Source organism: Erpetoichthys calabaricus, chromosome 1, assembly GCF_900747795.2.
Source record: "Erpetoichthys calabaricus chromosome 1, fErpCal1.3, whole genome shotgun sequence".
Classification (NCBI taxonomy): Eukaryota; Metazoa; Chordata; class Cladistia; order Polypteriformes; family Polypteridae; genus Erpetoichthys; species Erpetoichthys calabaricus.
In genome coordinates, this window is record NC_041394.2 from 34320935 (window position 1) to 34345419 (window position 24485).

Genomic DNA, 24485 nt, shown 5'->3' on the forward strand with positions numbered 1-24485 from the left:
TTTTTTCTGGCTTCAGACTTTGATTCATCTCCTCGCTCGTTTCTCATCCTTTCTCTGCTATTGTTAGCAGCACACTGCCAGAGTTATCCTCCGAAGTGCATCAAAAATGCAAAATGGAGAATCGGGTTCACTAAATTTCAAAGAAAATAGTCAATTTTTAGAAGCCAAGGAACAGTTGGATAAAAAATTATTTTAACAAACTCAATTAAGACATCTGAAAGTTCAAAAATTATCATTACTTGGTGATGTTTGCAATTTACTTTTTATTTGATTATTTCCTTTGTACCATTTAGTGTGACTATTTTGGGATTCTCCTTACCTAGAAGCAACTCCCAGTTGTTAGGAAATGCAGTCTTGAAAGTTGTGATAGTTCTCTCGTCATCCGAGATTGTGGATAAGCTAAACGTTTTGTGTTTGTGTTTGTGCATGTAATTATTGTCAATTCTTGGTTTGAGATGTTTAAGGACCGCTTTTTGACTTTGACTTCGGTTTGCGTTTAGGTATTGGTAACAGATTTAATTGACCTGCTAGTTTTTGACCTGTTTTTTCTGCTTTAAAACTGATTTATGTCCCCATCCATTTCTCATCCTTTTTTATCCTTCTGTAAGCAGCACAATGCTGTGTTAGGCTCTAAGACTAATTTTTAAAAAATGGTAAAAATAAAAAAAGTAAAATTGAAATCAGGTCTACTAAATCTCTGAGGAAAGTAAGGCCTAAATAGACTTGGAAACAGGGCAGTTCAAAATCACAACAACAGGCTGGCTACAATACAGTGACCTCGGCTGAATAGCCACTGGTGACTTCAAATGTTGCAGCACACAGAAAGTGCAGTGAATTTCACCAGAAATGCAGATTTCAAATTTGTCACGGTAATTGTAAACAATTTTTCTGTTTGTTCATTCATTTACATCTTATAATATAAATTGCTATCCTGCTGATTTTGTTACATTGCTCTCCAAGTCTTCCACTTAAAGGGAAAGTTTGCAGTGTGTAGTCTCACTTCCCTTTTCCATCTAGCTTATTTTGCAGATTTTTTCCTTACTGTAAGGTTTATGGAAGCAATGAAGAAGTCAGTGCGGAAAGTGCTAATGGCTCTTACGCCTCCCACCATATACAACAGAACCCCACCACAGAACAAAAATGGCACAACAAAGCAACCGTTCCAGGAATATCAAACAGCACCCAATAAAAAGAAATATTATATAACAGCAAATAGGGTGTGCGAGCAGGTAGTGCAGTGATGGGAATCCACAAAATTTTATGTTTTAATAGGAAACACAAAGAATGGTTAAGTCCTTCATTGCATTAAAAATTTCTGACAAGTGGAATGTCTCACTTATTGAAAAGATGCAGAACCCCGAGAGAATCTCCAGTATGAGCTGAAATTGGTACCGGCCGTGCATCTGGGAGAGATCAGTGACCATTAGCCGTTCACAACACAATCGGATCCTAAATGGAAGGAGAAAACACACCGAGCCCAGAAGCTCACAACGTCCTTTTAGTGCTTCACCAGCTAAGACATCATAAACCATCTCTGAGCTGGAGGGAGGGCAGGGACACTAACACACACGGCACACACACGCGTGCACGCACACAGACATACGCACAAACAAATGCCTCCTCTCTCTGGGAGCCACATACATAGTGGGGAGAATCATGCAGATGAGGAAGGAGTCCAATCACGCTCTCCCTCTCCCGCTCTCTCATGGTCTTCCTCCACGGCACGTCTTACGTCCGGACTTGGAACTTCCCGGCCTTGGTCATGTACTTGATTCCTTTGAATGGCTTGTACTTCTCTCCATACATGTCAAGTCTGTTCACCTTGAGTCCTACAAAAAACCAAAAGGGAAGTTTACAACCAAGAAAAATAGTTGATAATTGTTAATTACAAAATTGGGGACGTCTTTAGTATTACATTTTAATTGATGCCAAAGGACACATATACAATTAAAGGGAGTGAAATATGCAAAAGTAAATGGGGTTTATACAGTTATTCATGATAAGAGAATCTGTAATTAATTCACTCCGCCTTGAGTTTGGTGGAAAACATGGAAACGCTGGGAAGTTTGATGAACTCTGAAATACACTGAAACTAATAGGGGAAGGAGAAACTGAACTATAGTTTAGAAGCAATTATAACAACATGATGGTCTTTAAGTGTCCCTGAGGGCTAGGAAGGCATCTGCCAACTCTGCTGGACCAACTACTGGGGCCAAAAATGTTACCTGAGCTGTGAGCCAGCAGTGCTAACTAGGGTTGTGCAGTATACAAGTACATACTCGGTACAAGAAAAGTATCGAAAAACCCAAATTTTAACATAGTATGGTACCATCATTTCAGGATTTTCGGTACTAGAAGTAAATGTCAGCATTCTTATAAATTGCATACTCCCTTTCCCTCAACACTTCCTATTACAGCTGTGGAAAAACAGCCATTTCACAATTTTATGAATTGAAACTATATGCTTTTGATGTGACTGGAACTTCAAGGGAGGGCACGATCAGGATGACATGGATATCAAGAGGGAAATGGCACTGAATGTGGCACAATTGTGCAAAGCACCAGAGAGACAAGCAGTTGTGTGGTGCACACACAGCTCTGTGAACTTATCTAAGCCAGCCACACCATGAATTGTTTGGGAATAATGTGATGACTATCATCACTGGCAAATCCAGAAAATGTGCAGTCAAAAATGCTTTGTCAAATTCATTTGTTCACACAATCTGCCACACAATTTCTCTTAAACAAGTGGCATAATTGTAAATGGGCCTTACAAATTTTAGAGTGAATCATAAAAATCCAGAATTGTATAGGACTGAACAAAAATGTTTATTGCCATTGGTCTGATGAGCGGTGAGGCCTGGCATATCAAGCTGAAACATTTGGCCTTGACTTTGTTCGAGTGATTAAATCAGGAATGCTACAGACAGCACAGCCTACAGACTACATTTCACTGTAATGCACAGCAGCTCTCTGCTCCAACGCTGCTGGTTTATCCTTCAACCTTGTGCGACTCTCTGGGGCCTCATAACTGGAGAAAAATTGAGCTGTTCTGGCAAACTCTTTGGGATGGTGTTCCTTATGAGGAGGAACTATACATGAGTCACACATTTGGGGGTTCAGTCAACACCAATGATTCACCGAGGGACCCTAAGTGAGTTTATTAAAATGTCAGTGCTGAAGATGTACAAATAAACACTTGCATTCTATCAGTAAAGTAACTGGAAATGTCATTCATAAAGTATGAGGGGAGAAAAAAAAATCATGACGGCCATGTCATTTTTCACCCTTGATTCATGCATATAAAACTGAGCGAGTTTAGAAACCCACCAGTGATAAGACTGTAGAGTTTTAGGGGCAGTCATACTGTCTACCAGACAGACTGACACATTATAAGATAGAGGTGGGCTATAGGCAATCAGCAGAAGTGTGATTTTCATTTCTGAATGGAATGACTTTGTTTTGAAAAGACACTATACTAGGAGACAAGTTTTCTACTTCATTCCTGACCACTGACTCACTTTGTGACAATAAACAAGTCATTTAACCAGTCAGTGTTCAAGCTGTGCAAATACAAAAACAGATTAACTACACTTTAAAACATCTTGAGATGGTGTTAAATATGAAGAGATGCTGCCACCATTTCCTGCCCTCCTCTGTGAGGACACCACTGGTCCACTGTACACCCATTTAATGCCTTTCTGACACACCCGCTGAATGAGAACTGAAGAAAGCAGACACTGCCTAAATAATGGTAGACAGATAATGCTCATAAACAGGCCCAACTTGTACTTCTTGTTTTGATACTACAATAAGTGAAACACACCTGTTTCTGAATAGCAAACTACCATATTCTTAAAAAAAAAAAGAACACCTCAAAATAACAAACACTTTAAAAACTTTGTTTCGGGACCTTACAGAGAAATCCTTACCCTCACAAAATAACAAATAGAAATCAGGTGGGCATGACTGCCTGTATGCAGTTACCATGTAAAGCACTAAAAATGTAATATGTGAAAATTACTTATATAAGCACAAATAAACTACAACAGTATTTAAGGTGCGATTCTAATAAATCACAAGTATCCCTGAAAATTCTTCCCAGTGATGGGGTGTGCTAGTAAAGAATTTTAATTAAAAATAATAAAACCAAAGCCTCATTTCCACTACAATGATTATGAGGTAAAGAACAAAATTTCCCAGGACACACTGGGAATTCAAGCTAAATGTTTGTACAGACAGACATACAGACATGCAGATACACAAACAGATATATGTGACAAAACGACAAGGTCTGACAATTCCACCTACTTTTACACAATACAATGCCTGTGACATTATGTGCTAGGACTGGTGTGTGTACATGAGGCTATAGCACATACATTTTTTAATCCAGACAGACAGACAGACAGACAGACAGACAGACCATCAAGTTAAAACACTTCTCCAGAATCCACCTTATTAATGCCTTTGAGGATTTTGGAGACCTGGATTTTTTTTTTTGTAATCATAAAATTAATGACATTAGTAACAATATACTACATCTCCCCAACACTGATCCTCTTAAACCCAGGTACTCCATGATAATCAAATTAAATTCTTTCACCAGGATAGATTTACCCGATTTATATAAAATAATTTCTCAACTGAGACCCTCCACCTGTGTCCTGGACCCAATACCAACAAGATTTTTCAAAGAAGTATCCGGCGTGCTAATTGATAGTATTCTTGACATAGTAAACTCGTCATTACATACGGGGGTCCTCCCAGACTGTCTTAAGACTGCTGTAGTTAAAGCCCTGCTCAAGAAAAATAATCTGGACTCTTCTGCTTTTGAAAATTTCAGGCCTATTTTTACCTGGCCGGTAGAAAATTCTTGTTAGTTATGGTAATTATACTTCAGAGACACGTGATACTCTATATGGTGTTCCACAAGGCTCTATCCTGGTTCCACTGCTCTTATCGATCTCCATGCTTCCGTTACATCAGATTATCTCGGGGCATAACGTGAGCTACCACAGCTATCCTGATGACACACAACTATACTTATCAATAGCACCTGACGACCCCGACTCTCTTGATTCACTGACACAATGTCTCACTTGTGTTTCTGAATGGATGAGTAGTAATTTTCTCTAACTAAATAAGGAGAAAACAGAAATTTTAGTGATCGGCAATAATGGATATAATGAGGTTATTAGAAATAAACTTGATGAATTAGGATTAAAAGTCAAGATGGAGGTAAAGAATTTAGAGGTAACTATTGACTCTGACCTGAATTTTAAATCACATATTAATCAGATTACTAGGACAGCATTTTTTCACTTAAGAAATATAGCAAAAGTTAGACCTTTTATAACTTTGCAAGATGCTGAGAAATTAGTTCACACTTTTGTTTTTGGTCGACCTGATTACTGCAACTCACTTCTCTCAGGACTACCCAAGAAAGACATTAATTGATTGCAACGAGTGTAGAATGGAGCTGCTAGAATCTTAACTAGGAAAAGAAAATCCGAACACATTTCTCCAGTTTTGATGTCACTACCCTGGTTACCTGTGTCATTTAGAATTGACTTTAAAATACTGCTGATGGTTTACAAAGCCTTAAATAATCTCGCTCCAACCTATATTTTAGAATGCCTTTCACCTTACACTCCAAATCGTAACCTTAGATCTTCAAATGAGCGTCTACTTAGAATTCCAAGAGCTAAACTTAAAAGAAGTGGTGAGGTGGCGTTCTGCTGTTATGCACCTAAAATCTGGAATAGCTTACCGGTAGAAATTTGCCAGGCTAATACGGTGGAGCATTTTAAAACACTGCTGAAAACACATTACTTTAACATGGCTTTCTCATAGCTTCATCTTAGTTTAATCCTGATGCTCTGTATATTCAATTAATTATCAATATCATTCTTGGTGGCTCCACAATCCATGCTAACCCCTACTTTCTCAGCTGTTCATTTACTGGTTTTCTGTGGTGGCGATCTGCACCACCACCACCTGATCAAAGCACCATGATGTCCCTACACTGATGGATTAAAGGCCAGAAATACACACGACCATCATCATCAAGTTCTTCCATGAGAACCCTTAATGCAATGAGGACTGATTTAGGTCATTTATTTTAAGTAGAATGCCAAGAGGGGGCTGGGTGGTGTTATGGCCTGGAACCCCTGCAGATTTTATTTTTTTGTCCAGCCGTCTGGAGTTTTTTTTTTTTTTTTTTTTTTCTGTCCTACCTGGCCATCGGACCTTACTTTTATTCTATTTTAATTAGTGTTCCCCAATTTTAGTTCTTATTTATTTTGTCTTTTTTTCTCTTCCTTCATCATGTAAAGCATTTTGAGCTACATCATTTGTATGAAAATGTGCTATATAAATAAATGTTGTTGTTGTTGTTGGATTAGGTCCCCACACAGTCTCCTCTGCTTGAGACTAAACAGATTTCATTCTCTGTATAGCATGTCCTGAAGTCCTAGGATGTACTTGGATGCTCTCCTCTGCAAAGCTCCTATGTCTTTCTTGTGCATGGAGACCAGACCTGCACACAATACTCCAGATGTGGTCTCACGAGTGCATGAGTATAACATCCCTTCATTTATATTCAACAATTCCTAACATTTAATTTGCCTTTTTAATCGTTTTTACACATTGTTTAGACGATAGTGTCAATGTAAAACCCTATATCCTTTTGGGAGGTTTCTTGCTATTGGAATTGATGTAACTACCCAACTAGCCAATGAACCCTCATCATCACAAAACACTAAGTACCATATACATGTAGAATAAGTGGGATATGCAACAAAAAACACCTGAAAACCGGTTCTCAGAGATGAGAGGAAAAAAATGCATCTTAATTTACAATATTTCTAAATCCCTGCCTTGTTTATAACTCAGATTAAGGGTGTACACCTTGGATTAACTAACCTGATAAACGTCTTATATCCTTAAAAAAAGCAAGACTTATATAGAAGGTCATTCTTACCAGAGATAGCTAACTGTTGGATTTTAAACTGGATGTTGATGGTGGGATTTTCATCAGGTTTTGACGCACCGCTCTGAAGGCTCATGGTTCCTTTCAAACTGGGTAGCTTCTGCGGATTGATTTTTCCAACATCCCAAGATAATAACTGCAAAATGAAAATATACACATAAATGAACAATTTCGCAAAGACAACAACTTGATCGCCCTCTGGAAATCGCGCCACATAGTCGTAGTGCCATAACTGACACTCCCTCACCATGCAGGTAATGTGCCCCATTTGGGACTCTGTGAGTGACTCCTCATTCAACACAAAGTCAAACCAACGGTACCCAAGGGTTCTGCGAAGTGACAAATTACCAAAGGAGTCCAGTCTTCATCTCAGGTCACTGGATAGCCACCATGTCTCACAACCATATAGAAAGACAGGAAGCACCAGGATTATAGAGACTTGGACCTTCGTACTTTTGCATAGATATTGGGACCGCCACACACCCCTTTCCAGTGACCTCATGACCCCCCCATGCTCTCCCAATCTGTCTACTGACTTCATAGGAAGAGTCACCAGAGACATGAATGTCACTGCCAAGGTAAGTAAACCTCTTGACAAGGTTGACACTCTCTCTCTGCAGACAGACACACTACTGATGGCTGTGCCCAAGAGGTCATTAAAGGCCTGGATCTTGGTTTTTATCCAGGACACTCGCAAGCCCAGACACTCAGACTCCTCGCTCAGTCTCTCGAGCTCCCTGATCAGAGCCTCCATTAACTCCATTGACTCCAAGCCAAGGGGATGTCTACATAACACCTAATTGAGGCAGGTAGATGGTCATTTTCAGAGGGTGGGACCGGATCACCTGTCAACCTTGGGGGTTGTCAACTGGGATCCTAAGCAGTTTCATTGTATAGTGGGTGCGGTAACGCACTGTACCAGTTCATGCTCCCCAGACCTAACCTGACCCAAGTATCCATTTGCAGATTAGGCCAATTTAGACACTGAATGAGCTTGTAACTCTAGTCAAAAATGTACTGAAACCCACCTTGGTGACAGGATCAAATGTGAATGTTCCTTGAGAGGCTGTCAGATTCATGTTCAGTACACCTCTGGGCATCTGGCTGGTGACTAGTACACCCTCCACTGCTTTGCCCATTGTCTGTTTTGGTCCGATGGTGATCTCAAAGCGCCCCATTGAACTGCCATCTCGAAAGCTGATGTTATGTTTGACATATACAGGGATTGCCACAAGACTGTGAAAAACAAATAGACCTCATTAAAGTGATCTTTCACAGGCTGTAAGGAATGAACCAGGAAATCTGGGAAGCCAGGTAAGACTCACTTCTGAGAGCTGACATGGTATGAAAGCAGTCTGAAATTGCCATCAGGTGGGATGAATGACAGGATTCTTTCAGCTTCCCAACGCTTGAAGCGAACACAGGGATGGAAACTAACGTCATCCAAAAGGCGGGGATTCTAAATCAAACAGATATGAGATTAAGAAACCATTCAAGAGCAGGCAGACACAGCAGTTCTTAGCATTCAGCCTTCAGTATAACACACATAATGAGCAGATGTCATTTTTTCCCCTTTAATATTTTCAATTCAGGTCAGCCTTTTATGTGGGCAGTATGGTGGATCACTGGCCAGCACTGGTACCTCAAAGATCCAGCATTTTGGGTTCTCATCTCACACCTGGTCATCATCTGTGTAGAGTGTTCATGCACCTCCCACCCCAGCACCCCCCTCCTCCCCGCATGGGTATCTTCTGGGTATTCTGGTTTTCCACCCATATCCTCAAAGACATGAAGGGGATTCCATACTAGCCCAGTTTGGTCATATGTGAATGGGCCTTGCAATGGACTGTCACCCTGTCCAGGGCTCTTTTCTGCCTTGCACCCAGTGCTGCTGGGATTGGCTTCAGTACCAGTGACCTTTACTTGCATTAAGCAATGTTCAGAATCTTACGCTATGTTTTCTTTCTATATCTCTTTTGGCAAAGCATAGTCATGTGAAAAAGTTAGTATCCCTTTCTATTCTATCACTTTACAGTACAAACATAATTTTCCACAGCCCAGTCTTCACCAAGTCCTAAAATTACAGTAGATCAATCTAACCTTTAGTAAAAAAAATTACATATAAAAGATATGACTTATCCTTTGCAATTCAATAAAAGATAGGTTTATGAAGAGATTAAAGTGAAGTTTTCTGTATGAGTCTATCAGTATCCTGCATTGTAATGGATGAATTCTGAATCCCTTAAAGCCCTGATTCTGTTCCTTGATGTTTGAGACCACTCATTTACACACAGCTGTGTTAGAGTCCTGTCATAACAGTTCAATGGGGTCCACATCTGAACTTTGACTTGGTCATTCCAAAACTCTGATTCTTTTCATTTTAAGCAATTTATTCTATAAGAGTATACAAAAGAACATAAGAAATTTATCAAATGAGAAGAGACCATTCAGTCCATCAGGCCCATTTGTTTAGTTATTAGCTAAACTGTCCCGATATCTCATCCTGGTCCTTCTTAAAGGTTGTCATGGTTTCTACTTTAACTATATGTCTCGGTAGTTTGTTTCAGATTCCCACAATTCTTTGCATAAAGAAGTGCTTCCTGGCTTCAGTCCCAAGTGCACTTCCTCTTAATTTCCACTGGTGTCCTTAAGTACGTGATTCACCATTAAGTTGAATGAATTTGCAGAGATTTGTTTGGTGCTCTTGGGATTATCATCTCCTTTTAGGTAAATGTTAGATTTCAGTTGTATCTTATCATATTTTCATCCATCCATTCTCTAAACCTGCATCCTGGCCAGGACAGAGAGATGCAGAAGGAGTTTCTATCCTCAAGCCATAAGACTGTTAAATCAGAACATGCCATCTCATCTATGACGCTCCACATACTTAGACTGGACTATAATTGTACCATGATGTCTACCCTTGCCTTGTTTTGGAATTGTCTGTCCTTTAACTATGCACCTCTCTAACTTTGGTTTTGCACAATAGTCACTGCACTATTGCACCTTAACACTTAATTCTACTTTATTTCACTTAATTTTACTTATTTATTAATGTTCTATTATATTGTTATCTTTCAATTTAGGACTTCTTGTTAATCTGATATTCTTCTAACTCTGCACAGTTTTTGATAAGCGGATCAGGATGCATTTCACTGTGTGTTGTCCTGTATAACTATGCATGTGACAAATAAAGAATCTTGAATCTTGAACATGGGCCAAATTAGCATCGTCAAACCACCTAGCCAGCTTGTCTTGGGAATTTGGAGGAAATACATGGGGAGAACATGCAAACTCCACACAGCAAGGTCTCCTTACTATAAGGCAGCAGTGTTATCACTGTGCTACCATGCCGCCATCTTGTCACATCTTTCTCTAAAATACTCTGGGTGTAATGAGGACATAATGGGTGATCTCAATGACTGAGAAGCATTTTGATACTGTGGCTGTAAACCAACCTCAAATCACCCTAATGGCTGCAGTGTTGATACACTGTGTTTGGTTTTTTACCACATGAGGAGTTGAACATAAACACCAAACCCCTTTATTTTGGTCTCATCTGTCCAGGCGACATTGTTCTAGAGGTGTCATGGCTTATTCAGTTACAAGTTTGTAAACTAAAGACAGGATGCTATTTTCATTTTGGAGAGAGGCAGCTTTCCCCTGGCTACCTTTTCAGGGATCTCACGATTCTTCTTTTTTTTTCTGATGGTAACTCTGGGACCCTTTATGCGGAGTTTCAGGGTGTCCATGATATTTCAGTTGGAGAAACATGTGTTGTATTTCTGTCAGGACTTATTCCCTAGCTTAAGTATCATTATTAGTTTGAGTATATTCGAGCCTCAAGGTTACATTTCCTGCTTTTTGTGGGTGGAACCTAAAGAGGTGGGGCCACCATGACCTAACTGCAGAAGGACCACCCTCCACGTTTATAGTATGGTGGAACAGATCAAGTTTCTCAGAGGCTCACTGATTACTGAAGACTTGGCATCATCATTCATGAGAATCGAATGGGATTTTCTGGTTATTGTGGATTTTTGCTTGTTTTTGACTTACGCTTTTCTGGACAGCGGATTGGACTTGTTTGCCTTGGGCTGCTTTTTTAGGTATATCCTTCATGTCTATTACTTGCCTTTTTTCTTGTTTGGCCATTTTTGTAGACCCTTTATTTAAATACAGTAAATAAATTCTTCATTTATGAAGATTTTTTGTTGGCTTTGCTTTTCAAGAGGTTTCAGAGGTTTTTGAATGTATTCCTTCCCCTGAAAGATATTTTTGTGTAATTTGGAGTAGTTTGAACTTTTACATCCATAGCCCCATTCTGGCTTGTGCAGGAAGCTTTTCTGTTTAGTTTGAGGATCTGGCTACCTTAGGCGAGGCCTATTTTGGGGTCATACTCCGTGAAGGCCTTGTCTGACTGATGGTTTTTGAAGGCCTACTAACCTTTCCTGCCATTTTGTGTGCTGCTAATCATAACACTGTCTCCTACATATACAGTTAGGTCTATAAATATTTGGACAGAGACAACTCAATTAGGACGGCACGGTGGCGCAGTGGTAGCACTGCTGCCTCGCAGTTAGGACACCCGGGTTCGCTTCCCAGGTCCACCCTGCGTGGAGTTTGCATGTTCTCCCCGTGTCTGCGTGGGTTTCCTCCGGGCGCTCCGGTTTCCTCCCACAGTCCAAAGACATGCAGGTTAGGTGGATTGGCGATTCTAAATTGGCCCTAGTGTGTGCTTGGTGTGTGGGTGTGTTTGTGTGTGTCCTGCGGTGGGTTGGCACCCTGCCCGGGATTGTTTCCTGCCTTGTGCCCTGTGTTGGCTGGGATTGGCTCCAGCAGACCCCCGTGACCCTGTGTTCGGATTCAGCGGGTTAGGAAATGGATGGATGGATGGATGGACAACTCAATTACATTTGAGCCCCTGAAATGAAGGGATTGTGTTAAAAAAGTGCTTTAGTTGCCTCACATTTTTATGCAATCGTTATGTTCACCCCACTGAATTAAAGCTGAAAGTCTGCACTTCAACTGCATCTGAGTTGTTTCATTTAAAATTCATTGTGGTAATGTACAGAACCAAAATTAGAAAAAAGTTGTCTCTGTCCAAATATTTATGGACCTAACTGTACATCCCAGGCAGAGCACCAGGTCCCCAGAACAAAATTGAGTGTTGTTAAAGAGCACATCTTTGTGAGGACTTTTGTGGTTTAACTGATTGTTTTCTTTGAGTTTTGTGGCACTTGAGTTTGGTATTCGGACTGACTTTGTTTGTTCTGGGTGGCCTTATTAAGTATACTCTTTTTGCTCTTTTGATATTTCTAAATATTTGTTTTGTCTTTTATCATTAGCCTTCGATATTTTTAAACAAGCCAGAATGTTCACGGTTTCCTTCTCTGTAATAAATATCTCCATCTTTTTAATAATTTTTGGTAGTGAAGATTATGTATGATTACGTCGGATTCTGGGCTTTCCTTTGGTTTGTGTCTGTGTGGGCTGAAGCCAACTTGGTAATTAGGGAAAAGCCATTTTCAACATTTTGCCTGGGCCTTGATTTGGGAGGCAAGGCCTCATTTTTGGTATTTTGTGTCAGTATGTACAGCACTGGCTAGTGTTATTAACACTGTAAAAATACTGCAAAAACATTTTGAACAAAATAACTCTACTCCTTTTCCCTTCTACAAACAAGACAATTTTACATTTGTATGTACATTTAAGCCCCAATGGCAGCACTCTTAATTATGGAGAATATCCATTTTTAACAAGATATGACTCTTTCATTTCATTCTACATAAAACGTACTGGCCAATAGTATTTCAGTGTTAAGCTGCAGTTTTATTAAACGATTATCAATTACTGGAAGCATCGGATTTGGACTCTACTGACTTCAGAATAACCAAAAGTTTAAATTCTTCCAAGGAGCTTAAATATTCACATTCTTTGTGTCATTCCTTACAGGGAGTGAAATCCTATATAATGAAATGTAACCTTCATATTTTATAAATGAATTCAAATGTTTACATTATGGCTAAACCCAATTTTTGGGTGTGTAATATATTTTCGGATTAAACAGTAAAGACCAGCTAAAAATTTAAAGAAATCAACATGAGGATTTACCATGAATGAGAGGGTGAGGTCTGGCATGCCTGTCAGCTTAACACAAGCATCAATTACTCCCTGGATCTCTGCCGTCACTGTGGAGCCTGCAAGACAAGCAGAAAAGACAGCAACATGAAAAAATGTAAAGAAATTCAGATAATATACTAAAAAACTAAGGCTGATGACCCACTGTCGAGCCAAGATGCTCAGAATCCCATGGCTTAGAACAGTAATCTAGACCAGAGCAGATGGACAAGGGTACTGAATCTTTGTTTAACAGATTGTGGTAAGTGGTCTGTGGTGCTGTGCAGGTTTTTAAATGAATAATCATGTCCCAAGTGCATGCAGGCTCAGGACGGGTGTGGATGTGTGCATGACAGCGCCAGTCCGGAGCTGACTGCAGTACTTGGCTGATGGTGCACTCATGTGTATATGCGAGCAGATCAGTCCGGTGCCTCATTCAGCACATCTGTGCCCAATCAAGCCAATATAAGTGGAGTCTGCACGGCAGAGTGGAAGAACATAGAAACAAAGAGAAGAATGGAGAGAATGGAGGTTAAAGGAAAGAAAGATAGAGTCAGCAGAATCAGGAGACGGCAGTGTGCGAGGGAATGGAGGCAGGCAGTCAGGAGCGAGCCTCAGTCAGAGGAGCCTGGACTGAAGAAGGGGCGCTCGTATTGAGTGATGTTGGGGACTAGGAGCGATCCATTAAGCAGTGTCTCCCACAGACTGCAAAGGACTGCTGACAGGACACATGTGTATGGCTCGGCATGGCACCCATGGATGCTGAACAGACTGGCAATGTGGACCCAAGCCAGGTATTAAGGGTTGACTGCACCTGTCAGAAGGATATCTCCATTGGCTGAGGGAATGCACAAGGGCTCTTGAGTTTTTAAAGGACTGCTTCCTGTTGTGATTTTTACCTCATTTTAACGGATTCATTTATTGGATATTATGACCACCAGGGGGTGACACATAGCCCCAAACCCAATACACAGTAATACCCAGTACACTTTCTAGTTAAAATAAAGAATATTTATTCCAATAGTGCACCATTTCACAATCACCTCTCCATAAATCAGCCCAAATACACAATAATTACTCAATTCTTCCTCCTTTCTCCTTCATTTGAGTGTTGCCCATTGCCTCCTAACCCTGACTCAACCATGTAAGTCAGCGGGCTCTCTTTTATATCGGACCCAGGAATCCTTCCAGTTCCATGCCATGTCTCCTGGTGAGCACTTCTGGGCCATAAGGAAAGTAGGGTGTTCCTCTACTATTGTTATGTGAGAGGACCACTTCCACCTAGCGTATGGGGGCTGGAATTGCTCCGGACTCCTTCCATTATTTGATACTGGCCAGATACAAAGTCAGTTGTTTGTTCCACCAGCCAATCCATCTGTCGTTCCTCTCTGGCATCCTGTCCATAAACTAAATCACACCCTTTCCCAACCGGGACACCTATCCTCCTTCTACAATATTTATTTGGGATATTTTAACCTCCACAATCACTTTGACTAATGACTTGATGCACTCCACTTTTGATCATTATTTTTGGATTGGTCTTTATAAAACCACTTGACACTTTTTTTGCACCTATCTCTTGCTGCACGTGTGTGTCCTCATTTTCATGACTTTCGACAGTATCGCTTCCAAGGGGCTCCAGAAAGTGACAAGGGAGCGTGGAACCGAGCCAGAGAGTCACACAGATTCACACTCATCGAACTACACAGAAGCCACCCTACTGTTCTAACTGCTCTTCAGTTTCATTGCATACTGACATACCATCCAGTCTCGCTACAGGACTACCATCATAGTGTCACCTTAGCTTATGTGAGGAACACCTGTCCCAGTGTCACATACTGCGATCTGCCCAAATAACAGATTCATGTCTATATCAGTGGTTCCCAAGTACAGTCCTGGTGTTCCCTGCGGCTGCAGGTTTTTATTCCAGCACCACAGCATGAGATATCTCACGGTTTGATTAGCATGTCCTTTTCTTCCTTCTCCTGTTGTGAATTTAAAAAATATAGAACTATTTCTATTTTTCTGACAGTTTCAAGTTCTTAACTCTGTTTTCCCTCTTGTTATAATTTTATCTTTGCTGCCCCTTAATTGTATTCTAATGACATTATTTTACTTATCTTGATTTATAATATTATTTATCTTGATTTTCAGAAGGCTTTTGATAAGTTACCACGTGAAAGGTGAGTGGTGAAACTAAAAGAACTGGGAATTCACGATCTATAGGTGAGAACAAAATTGGTTCAAACTCAGGAAACTAATGGTGACGGAACACCTTAAGAATTACGTGGTGTTAAAAGTATGGCCCCTCAGGGCCTGTGCTGGTAGAATACTACATAATGAAGAATTACCTAAATTGTTACCGAAGGACTTGAACAGCATGGGCAGACTTGTGGCAAAGGAAATTTAATAAATGTAAATGTAAAGTGTTACATGTAAGAAGCTGACAGGTGCCCCTTATGAGACGAACCTGGGAGTCATAGTGGACTCACTATCACTATCTACATCAAAACAGTGTACAGGAGTAATGAAGAAAGCTAATAGGATGTTAGGCTATGCAGCGCAATGTGTGGAGTACAAGTCAAGGGGGGTTATGCTTAAGTAATATAACATAGCGGTGAGGCCTCATCTGGAATTTTGGCCTCTAAATTACAAAAAAAAAGACATACCAGCACTAGAGGAAGTCCAGAGGAGAGCAGCTAGGCCTGATTCCAGGCATGAGGGATATGAACTATGAGGATAGATTGAAGGAGTTGAACATTTTCAGTTTTAAGATTAATAGGTGATATGACTAAAGTGTTAAAATTATAAAAGATTAGATCAAGGCAGTTATTACTTTAAAATAAATTCTTCAATAAAAACATGTGGATAGGTTAGAAACTTGTTCACACAAAGAAACAAGGACACATGGCATAAAGTACGCATTAATGTGGTGGAGAATTTTACTTTAGGAACTTTCAAATCTCAAATTTAAGATATTTTAGGCAATCTAGATGAATAGATTGGGCCGAATGGCCTGTTCTCATCATAATTGTTCAAATATTCATTTAATGACAAGAGGAGTAGGTACTGGAAAGCTGCAGCTTCTTCAGTGCAAGGCCTGCTAGTGCACACATTGCAAAATTAGGGCTTAAAAACAAGAACAATGAAGGAGGAATGAAAATTACGACAATGATGGAAACGGTAAAAAGTAAATAAAAAAATTATTTCCATGAAACTGCTATGTTTCAATAAAATTTAGCAAAGCCAGTTTTGAAACTTCTGGATCAGCACCAAAACACAGAACTAACAGCTCACTTAACTGAGGCAGGAGTCCAATTAGCAGCTGAAACTGGCTGGGGTGAAAAACCAGCAGCCCCAAAACTGAATCTGAAAACTACAAGTTTTACTATTACAGCTAAAGACATAAGGGATTCATGTTCGAGTCCTTTGGAAGATGCACTCTGATGCAAAACATAACATTAAGATTGGACTTAAACATAAGACAGTAAGGATCTCATCATTCCATCCATCAACCGCATTCATTCTCTAACATGCTCATCCAGTTCAGAGTCACGGCACTGGGCACCAGGCAGGAAATGAAAATCACCCAGTGCACCACCACATTCTTGAAGATTTCAATCCCACTAACTGTGCACACTGTCTGCCACTCCTTCAGAATTTATTTTGCATTCAGAATGTGGCTCCCGTAATGTTATGCATGCACAGGATGCCGACAAGAAGGAGGAACAGGCAACCAAGGCTAAGGGAACTCAGCTGCCAAATCCCTCCTTCCTCTGCCATGCCTCCCATCAAATGCCTACACTATCACCAATGCACAAAAGTTTCAGCATAAAGGCAAAGATAAGAGTCACTGCTAGCCAAAGCAAAAGACTTCTGATGCACATGCACATGCAGTCATGTCACCTGCACTTTTGAACGGGTAATCCATCTGAAGTTAAACATGTTCGGCCAGGTCAGTACTTGGATGGAAGACCAACAAGGAAAGCTTGGGTTGCTGCTGAAAGAGGTCCTGGTGAAGTCATCAGGAGGCGCATACCCTGTGAGGTGAGTGTGTGGGTCCCAATGCCCCAGTGCAGTGACAGCTAAACTGTGCTGAAAAGAATGGTGCTCTCCCTCAAATGAGGATCTGACTCTCTGTGCTCATAAATAATCCCTGTGCATCTTTCAAAAGGAACAGGGTGTTTCCCGATGTCCTGGCTAAATTGCCCACCACGGCCTCATCCTTTCTGGCCCTTAATCATCTCTATCACCCCTTCGCCACCTAATAACTAATGTGTGATGAGCATACTGGTATAAGAATGGCTGCCATCACACCATCCAGGTGAATGCTGGCACTGGTGGTAGTTAAAATGGCTCACCACAAGTCTATGCAAAGTGCTATATAAATGTAATTAATTAAGGTAATAACCAGAAACAAAGCCAGGCAAGTCTACATTTCTGAAGTTTTCTAAAACTAAATCCATCTTTCAGTGAAACTACAATCACATTCTTACCTGATTTGTCAATGATGGCATCAATCTCTTCCACTACATCAAAGTAGGCTTCATTGTTCGTGTACTTCACACCCGTACGTCTCCATGGCACTACAGAGAGCTGGCCTGTGGGTAGCTGGTCCCCCACATTTGTGCTGCCTGTGTAAAAACATTCAACAGTCAACTTGTGGCAAAGCAGCAGCTTCGTCTTTCAATCATCTTCAGTAAAGTGACTCAGGAGTAAGATGTCCTGTTGCTGTTGTTAGGGTTTACATCCTGGCTCAAGGATATTTTCATTTTTGTTGTTGTTGTTGTTTTTGAATGTTTAATTTTTTCGTTTTGTTAATGTTAACTTTATGTACATCGCTCTATTATAATAAAAACATCTTGGGTCGAAACACGACCTTCTCTGAGACACTTTAACGTTCCGCGAGACAAGGAAGTGAGACAAAAGGACAGCCACTGTACAGGCTTTTAAATGTTTGAAGCGCTACGCGACATGCAGATTAGAGGAGGTAAAGAAAAATGTATTTGTTTCCCATTGCATCATCGTTTAAGAGGGGGTTTCAGAGGAGCGACCATAGTTCCTTAGCATGTGTTCAGCCCCCCTCTTCACAACACGAGAGGTAGAGACGCAAAGTGGCTGGTGCGTAGCGTACCCCAGGGAGGGGGAGAGCATGAATAACTCATTCACTACAGCTTTATTACTGGCAAATACAGTGGAACCTTGGATTGCGAGTAACTTGGTTTGTGAGTGTTTTGCAAGACAAGCTAAAATTTTGAATAAATTTTGACTTGATAAATGAGCAAGGTCTTGCAATATGAGTAGTACATATACACTTTGTCTGCCGAGCGTCATGTGATCACAACTGAGCTGATGGTTCTTCTCTCTCTCGCTACAGGATTATGGGCAATCGTCTCCCATTCTCAGGCTCAGTTGGCGTGCCTCACTCATATAGTCAACGTCCGTACGAGTGTATACTGTTTACTATAGCATTGCACCCCAAAACACAAAGCCGAGTCTCAATACTTTAGTGACATCAGGTTTATTCACCGTGAAAAGGAACAGCGCGGTTATTTATTGTAGCGGGATCTGCCACTCTCCTATACACAGACACAGCAGTCAGGCAAGGTCAGGGCCAGAATAGTGGCCAAGTAAAACTGGGCCTTGCATTTATAATGTTCCTTGTATCACCCATCAACGGCAGGTGCTTATAGCATATCCGTGATCTTTTCGGATTCGCTTTTACGGCAAACTGCTACAGTGCTAGAAGCCTGCGGTTGCTTTGGGACGCTCTTCCACATGTCGTCCCGTTGGGTGGAATCCCACAAGAGTTTAGAAACTCACACCAGCCATGATTCTTTTCAAAGGTAAAGTGCAAGTTAATTTGTTTTATGTATTTTTACTTTATATTTTGTATCAATCATTTTTATATGAATAGTTTTGGGGTTTGGAACAAATCATCTGAGTTTCCATTATTTCTTATGGGGAAATTTGCTTTGATATACGAGTGCTTTGGATTGCGAGCATTATTCCGGAACAAATTATGCTCGCAAACCGAGGTTCGACTGTATCAAGAAATAAAAAATGAATGAAAATAACAATCTCTTTAAATTGTATATCTGGTTAACCAAACCCGGGGGTGGGCAAGCAAAGCGAGCAGGGGGCAGAGCACCCTAGTAGTGTTTAATTATTATGTAGGGTGCATTGTTTTTCTGCCAAGAGATAAGGCCACCATTACATCACTGTGGACTGTTTATTCCTTGCTGTAAGTACTGTTTGGATTTTTTGCTCTGTTCTTAGAGTCTGCAATTGCATTTATTTGCCATTGTTAGTATACCCTTTTGCCTGTTTTTAAAATTGTGTTTTTCCCTGTTTTGCAATTTTGTGCCACTTTTGTTTGTTATAAATGAATTCTTCCTTATAAAGCATCTATAGCCTGCCTCATCTTCTCAAACCAGAGGTTTTATGGTTTGTCCCCTCCCTTGAAGGCATTTTTGTGCATTTTTGAACTTGTAAAGCCTGTGTCCTGAGCAGGCCGTGAAGGGTAACTTTTGAGTTTGGGGTCAGGCTGCCTGGGGTAAGGTCTGTCTACAGGCAGAATGGCGAATCTCCTGATCTGGTGTTGATATTTTTATTTTTTTGGGCCTTTCACGCTTTTTACCAGTTTGTGTTGCTGCTTCACAACAGTTGCATGTTGATTGGAATATTCAAGTGAGCATTTCACCATACTCTGTACATGTGACGACACTGACCCTATAAACTCACCAGTGATAGTGTTGACCATGGTGCGCAGGATAGTTGGTGGTTTGATCAGCTCTTTTAGAATATTAGACTCAGTCGCCAGTGGGAAGCCATTATCCAGCATTTCTTCAAGTAACTCATAAACTACAACTACATTGTCCTTAATGGCAACCTCCGAGCAAACCCCGAAATAGTCCTGCAGAGATAAAAGAGAATGCATCAAAACTTGCAGGAGAGGAAACATGATGCAACATGGCATAAAGTTAACTGAGTGTTCTATAAATATAATAAAAATGGGAATATTCATTGAATTGTACTTCTTACCGTGGGGTTACAGGTTAACAACACAACAGAATTTAAGCTAATCTAAGTGTCCAGGAAAAAGATGACAGTAGGAAATCTGCAAACACTACCTTCAACAGAAAATGGCCTGTGATAGTCCGGGTTGGCTCCACGGTCCCTGGCAGCTGAACCCAGAACCATCGATAGTCATAGATGTGGACACACACAGTCAAGAAGTGGTGAATCTAGTGCAAAGTGCTTTGATTTACAAACAGTTAAAGCTTCCAAAAAGTGCTGTGCTCTTTAAGAAACAAATCATCTCAGTGTGGAGATTAATTTTTCAAATAAATAACAATATTTAGATCTAAAAGCAAGGCAGCAATCTGACCACCCATTAAAACTATGCAGAGCCAGGGGCCTGAGCGCTTTTTTCTGTAAAGTGATGTCCCCTCTGCTTAAAGGAAATGTCCTCCCAATGAACTCACTTTCCAGCCCACTACTAAAGGCTTGGGGTTTCTTAGTGGTGAGGTAGTCCTGCCTCTAGGGGACCCCCCACAAAATGCAAGGAAGACAGCAAAACACAGTCACAAGTAAAGAAGTTAAATAATAAATAATAATAATAATAATAATTCATTACATTTATATAGCGCTTTTCTCAGTACTCAAAGCACTATCCACACAGGGAGGAACCGGGAAGCGAACCCACAATCTTCCACAGTCTCCTTACTGCAAAGCAGCAGCACTACCACTAAATGACAAATCACAAATAGTAAAAAGAATAATCCATTAGAAAACACTCCGAGTTCTGGACGTCTTACACAACAAAGCCCCCCAGGTCACTTAATCAAGGGTCCTGTCACCTCTGCCATGCCCTAATGGTATCTATGACTTTATCTTGTTTTCGGGGTGTATGACTTGTGTTTGCGATTAAAACAATGAGCCAACCTGTGCAATGTGCTTCACTATCAGCTCAGGTTGCGGCTTTTCTTTAACTGTCAGCCTGCTGTCACTTGCTGCGAGAAGGACCCAAAGCCCAATTAGGTGGCCGAGGTAGGCCACACCTTTAATTCCTGGGCCGAGTTATGCGTATTTTGCCATAACCTGTTGATTAAGACCAACATCAAGGTTCAAAGCCAAGTGGTTTGTATGTTTTTGTGTGACAAACAGACAACCCATAACATTTTAAATATATTGAAGATTAAACATATCAGTGACATAATAAATAGACAGAACAATATTAACAAAAACTATTACAACAAATTAACAGCACTAAACATTAACTGGAAAAAAAAAACGAAAAATGAAATTTGAACAGAAGCCACGAAAGGAACCCTGGCTAAAACGTAACACTCATACCCAGAATAACACAGAAGGACAGAATGTTATACAAACACAAGACTCAGCTCACAGAATAAATCAAAATACCAAAAAGAAAGAAAACTACATTTTAGCTGCACTCTTGGGTCCATTACAGCAATTGCTTTGTGGTAATGTGCCCATCCCACTGTAGCACACACACAATTCAATGTGTGTATTTTTGCATTTAACTGGGATTTTTGCACAAACAGAATTTAACTCTTACACTTGATTTATGTTTTTAATTACATGTAATAAGTCATCATTTTTACCTTCTTGGCATACATTATTTACACAACACCTCAGAACTGGTCATGTGTCCACACTGTCATGCTTGTGGTGCCATGCAAAGCTACGTACAAACACCGTGGCGATCATGCATTCAGGGTATGAATGGGTGGATACAAAACCCTTCCTTTTCTGTGCATTCAGATGACACGCTGTAAATGCTGGACTGGATGGACTGGCATGGATTACCTACCCGGCCAGGAGACTGTAATGGATGAACCACAATAATGGAGGTGCAACCCGGCAAGTTTCTGTCCAAGTCAGGATAACACAATAATGGATGGCCGAAGGAGGAGTGGATGTTTTGAACATTTCGCCCCAGAGGTGGCAGTGCTTCTCTGGCTGATGCCCAGTCTGGACACCCGCAGGGTTGGAGGGGAGTTGTAGCATGGAAGGGCAATGGTGTCTGTGTCCTTGGGTGCAGCAGGATCTCCCTATTTCAGGGAGCATCCATGTGACTCGGAAGTGCTTTCAGCATACAATGCTGAAGGAGGATGTTAAATTAAGAAACTGGCAAGAAACAACATGCCCAACTTTTTATTTTTGTTTAACTGCTTTATTAAACAGCTATTTGGCCAAATTCCCCAAAATGCTTAAATTCTGCACCTACAGTGCAGCATGTCAGCCTTCATCTGTGAAACTCAAGTCCCAGCAATATCACCCCGTTATTCCTAAAACGTCACGTATGCAAACAGCAATTCAAGAGTCAGCCTTTTAAATAATTTAACAATAGCCCGCTGCATCTGGGCCAAAGGGGCTCAGGTTACAGGCGGCTGTGACATTCATTCCAGTGCTGAATAGGAAACTCCACCCCAGTCCATCTGCTGAGGCCTCCTGACCAAATGGAGAAGAAAAAGCCTATGCATGGTGCCATTAGTGCAAAGAAAAAAAAATGACCTCTGTAGTGGCAAGATGTTTAGACTGAAAGGCTCTAGACACAGCCGCCCTGCGTCTCCACTTTGATGTAGCTCCTGTCGCTTGATTAATCCCCAGACTTGTATTCACAAAGACTCTCTCAGAGAGACTGGGGAAAGACAGGAGCACAGACCCTCTGCGACCCAAGACCAAGCAACTAGCAGCCACAGGGGCTGAACGGTTCAAGCAGCTGGATGATTGGCTGTGATGATAGAAGGGTGGCTTGCACTGCTGGATGTGAGTGTCTCAAACCAAATGAACTCTGCCGTCCTTCATCTGGGCAGCTGAGCTGCAAAAACACTACAGCCAGTCAATGCAGAACTACAAGGAGCGGCGGGGGTCCACCAGGCCTTATTTAGCTACACTTCTAGCATTCAGATAACCAAACAGACAGAACACGGACTGCCATGGTGGTGCTTTCTGCTAGTTCAGCTATTAGGGGTTGCCTTCCGGGATGAGTATGTATGTTGCCATTGTGTTCACCTGATTTTCCTACAAATGTTTTCTATGTGTATTGCTCTCTTGTGTGTTTGCCTATATATCTGTCAGTGACAGACCACGTTTAGGGGTTTCTAGCAATACATCATTACATACTGCAACTGGGCTCCCACAAGGAAACAAAATGGATGGACCAACCAACTACACAGTAAAAGATGTGATGCCCAAGGGTGCATAAAGCCACCCTAACACGACACAGACAGACAGGACACTACTTGGCCATACAGTACACGTTTTATTTACAGTCGAGGTGCGCTTTTTTTTCGCTCCACTCAGCACAATACAATCCAAAGCACCGATAATCAAACACAGTCCTTTTCTTTTCTTTTCCTTTCCTTCTTCCTCCGCCTCCACCTCTGGTTCCCTGAATGGACTGAGACAGCTCCTTTTACTCAGCACCTGGGAGTGTTCCAGGTGGTTCATCAGGATTACCTGGAATCACTCCCAGGTGTGGTGGAAATCCAGTGAATGGCTCTGTAGCTCCCCCTGGCAGCTCCCATGGAACCCAACAGGGTTGTACAAAACTCCAGCTCCCAGTGTGCCCTGCAGGAAACAATGGTGCCACAGCCGCCCAGGAGGGCCGCACTCTAACGTCAAAGGGGAGGTATTTCCTTAGCAATCCTCTCTCCCCCGGTTATTCCATTACATTGGTGTCCAGCCAGGTAATGACAGAGGCATCACATCGGCCACGTGAGGGGCACATATCATCATTTAGTCCAACCATACCGTAGGCACCAGACACTAGCTGAAGATATTCAATAACACATAGTTTAGACACATCTATTCATGGATGGATGGATGGATGGATGGTTGATAGATAGATAGATAGATAGATAGATAGATAGATAGATAGATAGATAGATAGATAGATAGATAGATAGATAGATAGATAGATAGATAGATAGATAGATAGATAGATAGATAGATAGATAGATAGATAGATACTTTATTAATCCCCAAGGGGAAATTCACATACTCCAGCAGCAGCATAGTGCAAGTTAAAAAGTGTAAGGTGGAGAGTGCGAGGCAGGTATAACAGTCAATAACTTTGTTTAATGTTAACGTTTAACCCCTCCCCCGGTGGAATTGAAGAGTCACATAATGTGGGGGAGGAACGATCTCCTCAGTCTGTCAGTGGAGCACGACAGTGACAGCAGTCTGTCGCTGAAGCTGCTCCTCTGTCTGGAGATGATACTGTTCAGTGGATGCAGTGGATTCTCCATGATTGACAGGAGCCTGCTCAGCACCTGTTGCTCTGCCACGGATGTCAAACTGTCCAGCTCTGTGCCTACAATAGAGCCTGCCTTCCTCACCA

At 41.2% G+C, this 24485-nt stretch overlaps 1 protein-coding gene across 1 annotated transcript in view; it reads right to left on the reverse strand.

The window, feature by feature from the left end:
• Nucleotides 1-1184: 1184 nt before the first annotated feature.
• ap3m2 (adaptor related protein complex 3 subunit mu 2) overlaps nucleotides 1185-24485 on the reverse strand; it is a 32680-nt gene continuing 9379 nt past the window's right edge. The window contains exons 3-9 of the mRNA XM_028797601.2: nucleotides 19856-20027; nucleotides 17608-17745; nucleotides 13106-13191; nucleotides 8320-8453; nucleotides 8023-8230; nucleotides 6986-7130; nucleotides 1185-1829 (exon numbers count right to left, since the gene is read on the reverse strand). Coding sequence (XP_028653434.1) covers nucleotides 1729-1829; nucleotides 6986-7130; nucleotides 8023-8230; nucleotides 8320-8453; nucleotides 13106-13191; nucleotides 17608-17745; nucleotides 19856-20027 — 984 coding nt within the window. The 3' untranslated portion in view covers nucleotides 1185-1728. The remainder of the gene's footprint in view (nucleotides 1830-6985; nucleotides 7131-8022; nucleotides 8231-8319; nucleotides 8454-13105; nucleotides 13192-17607; nucleotides 17746-19855; nucleotides 20028-24485) is intronic.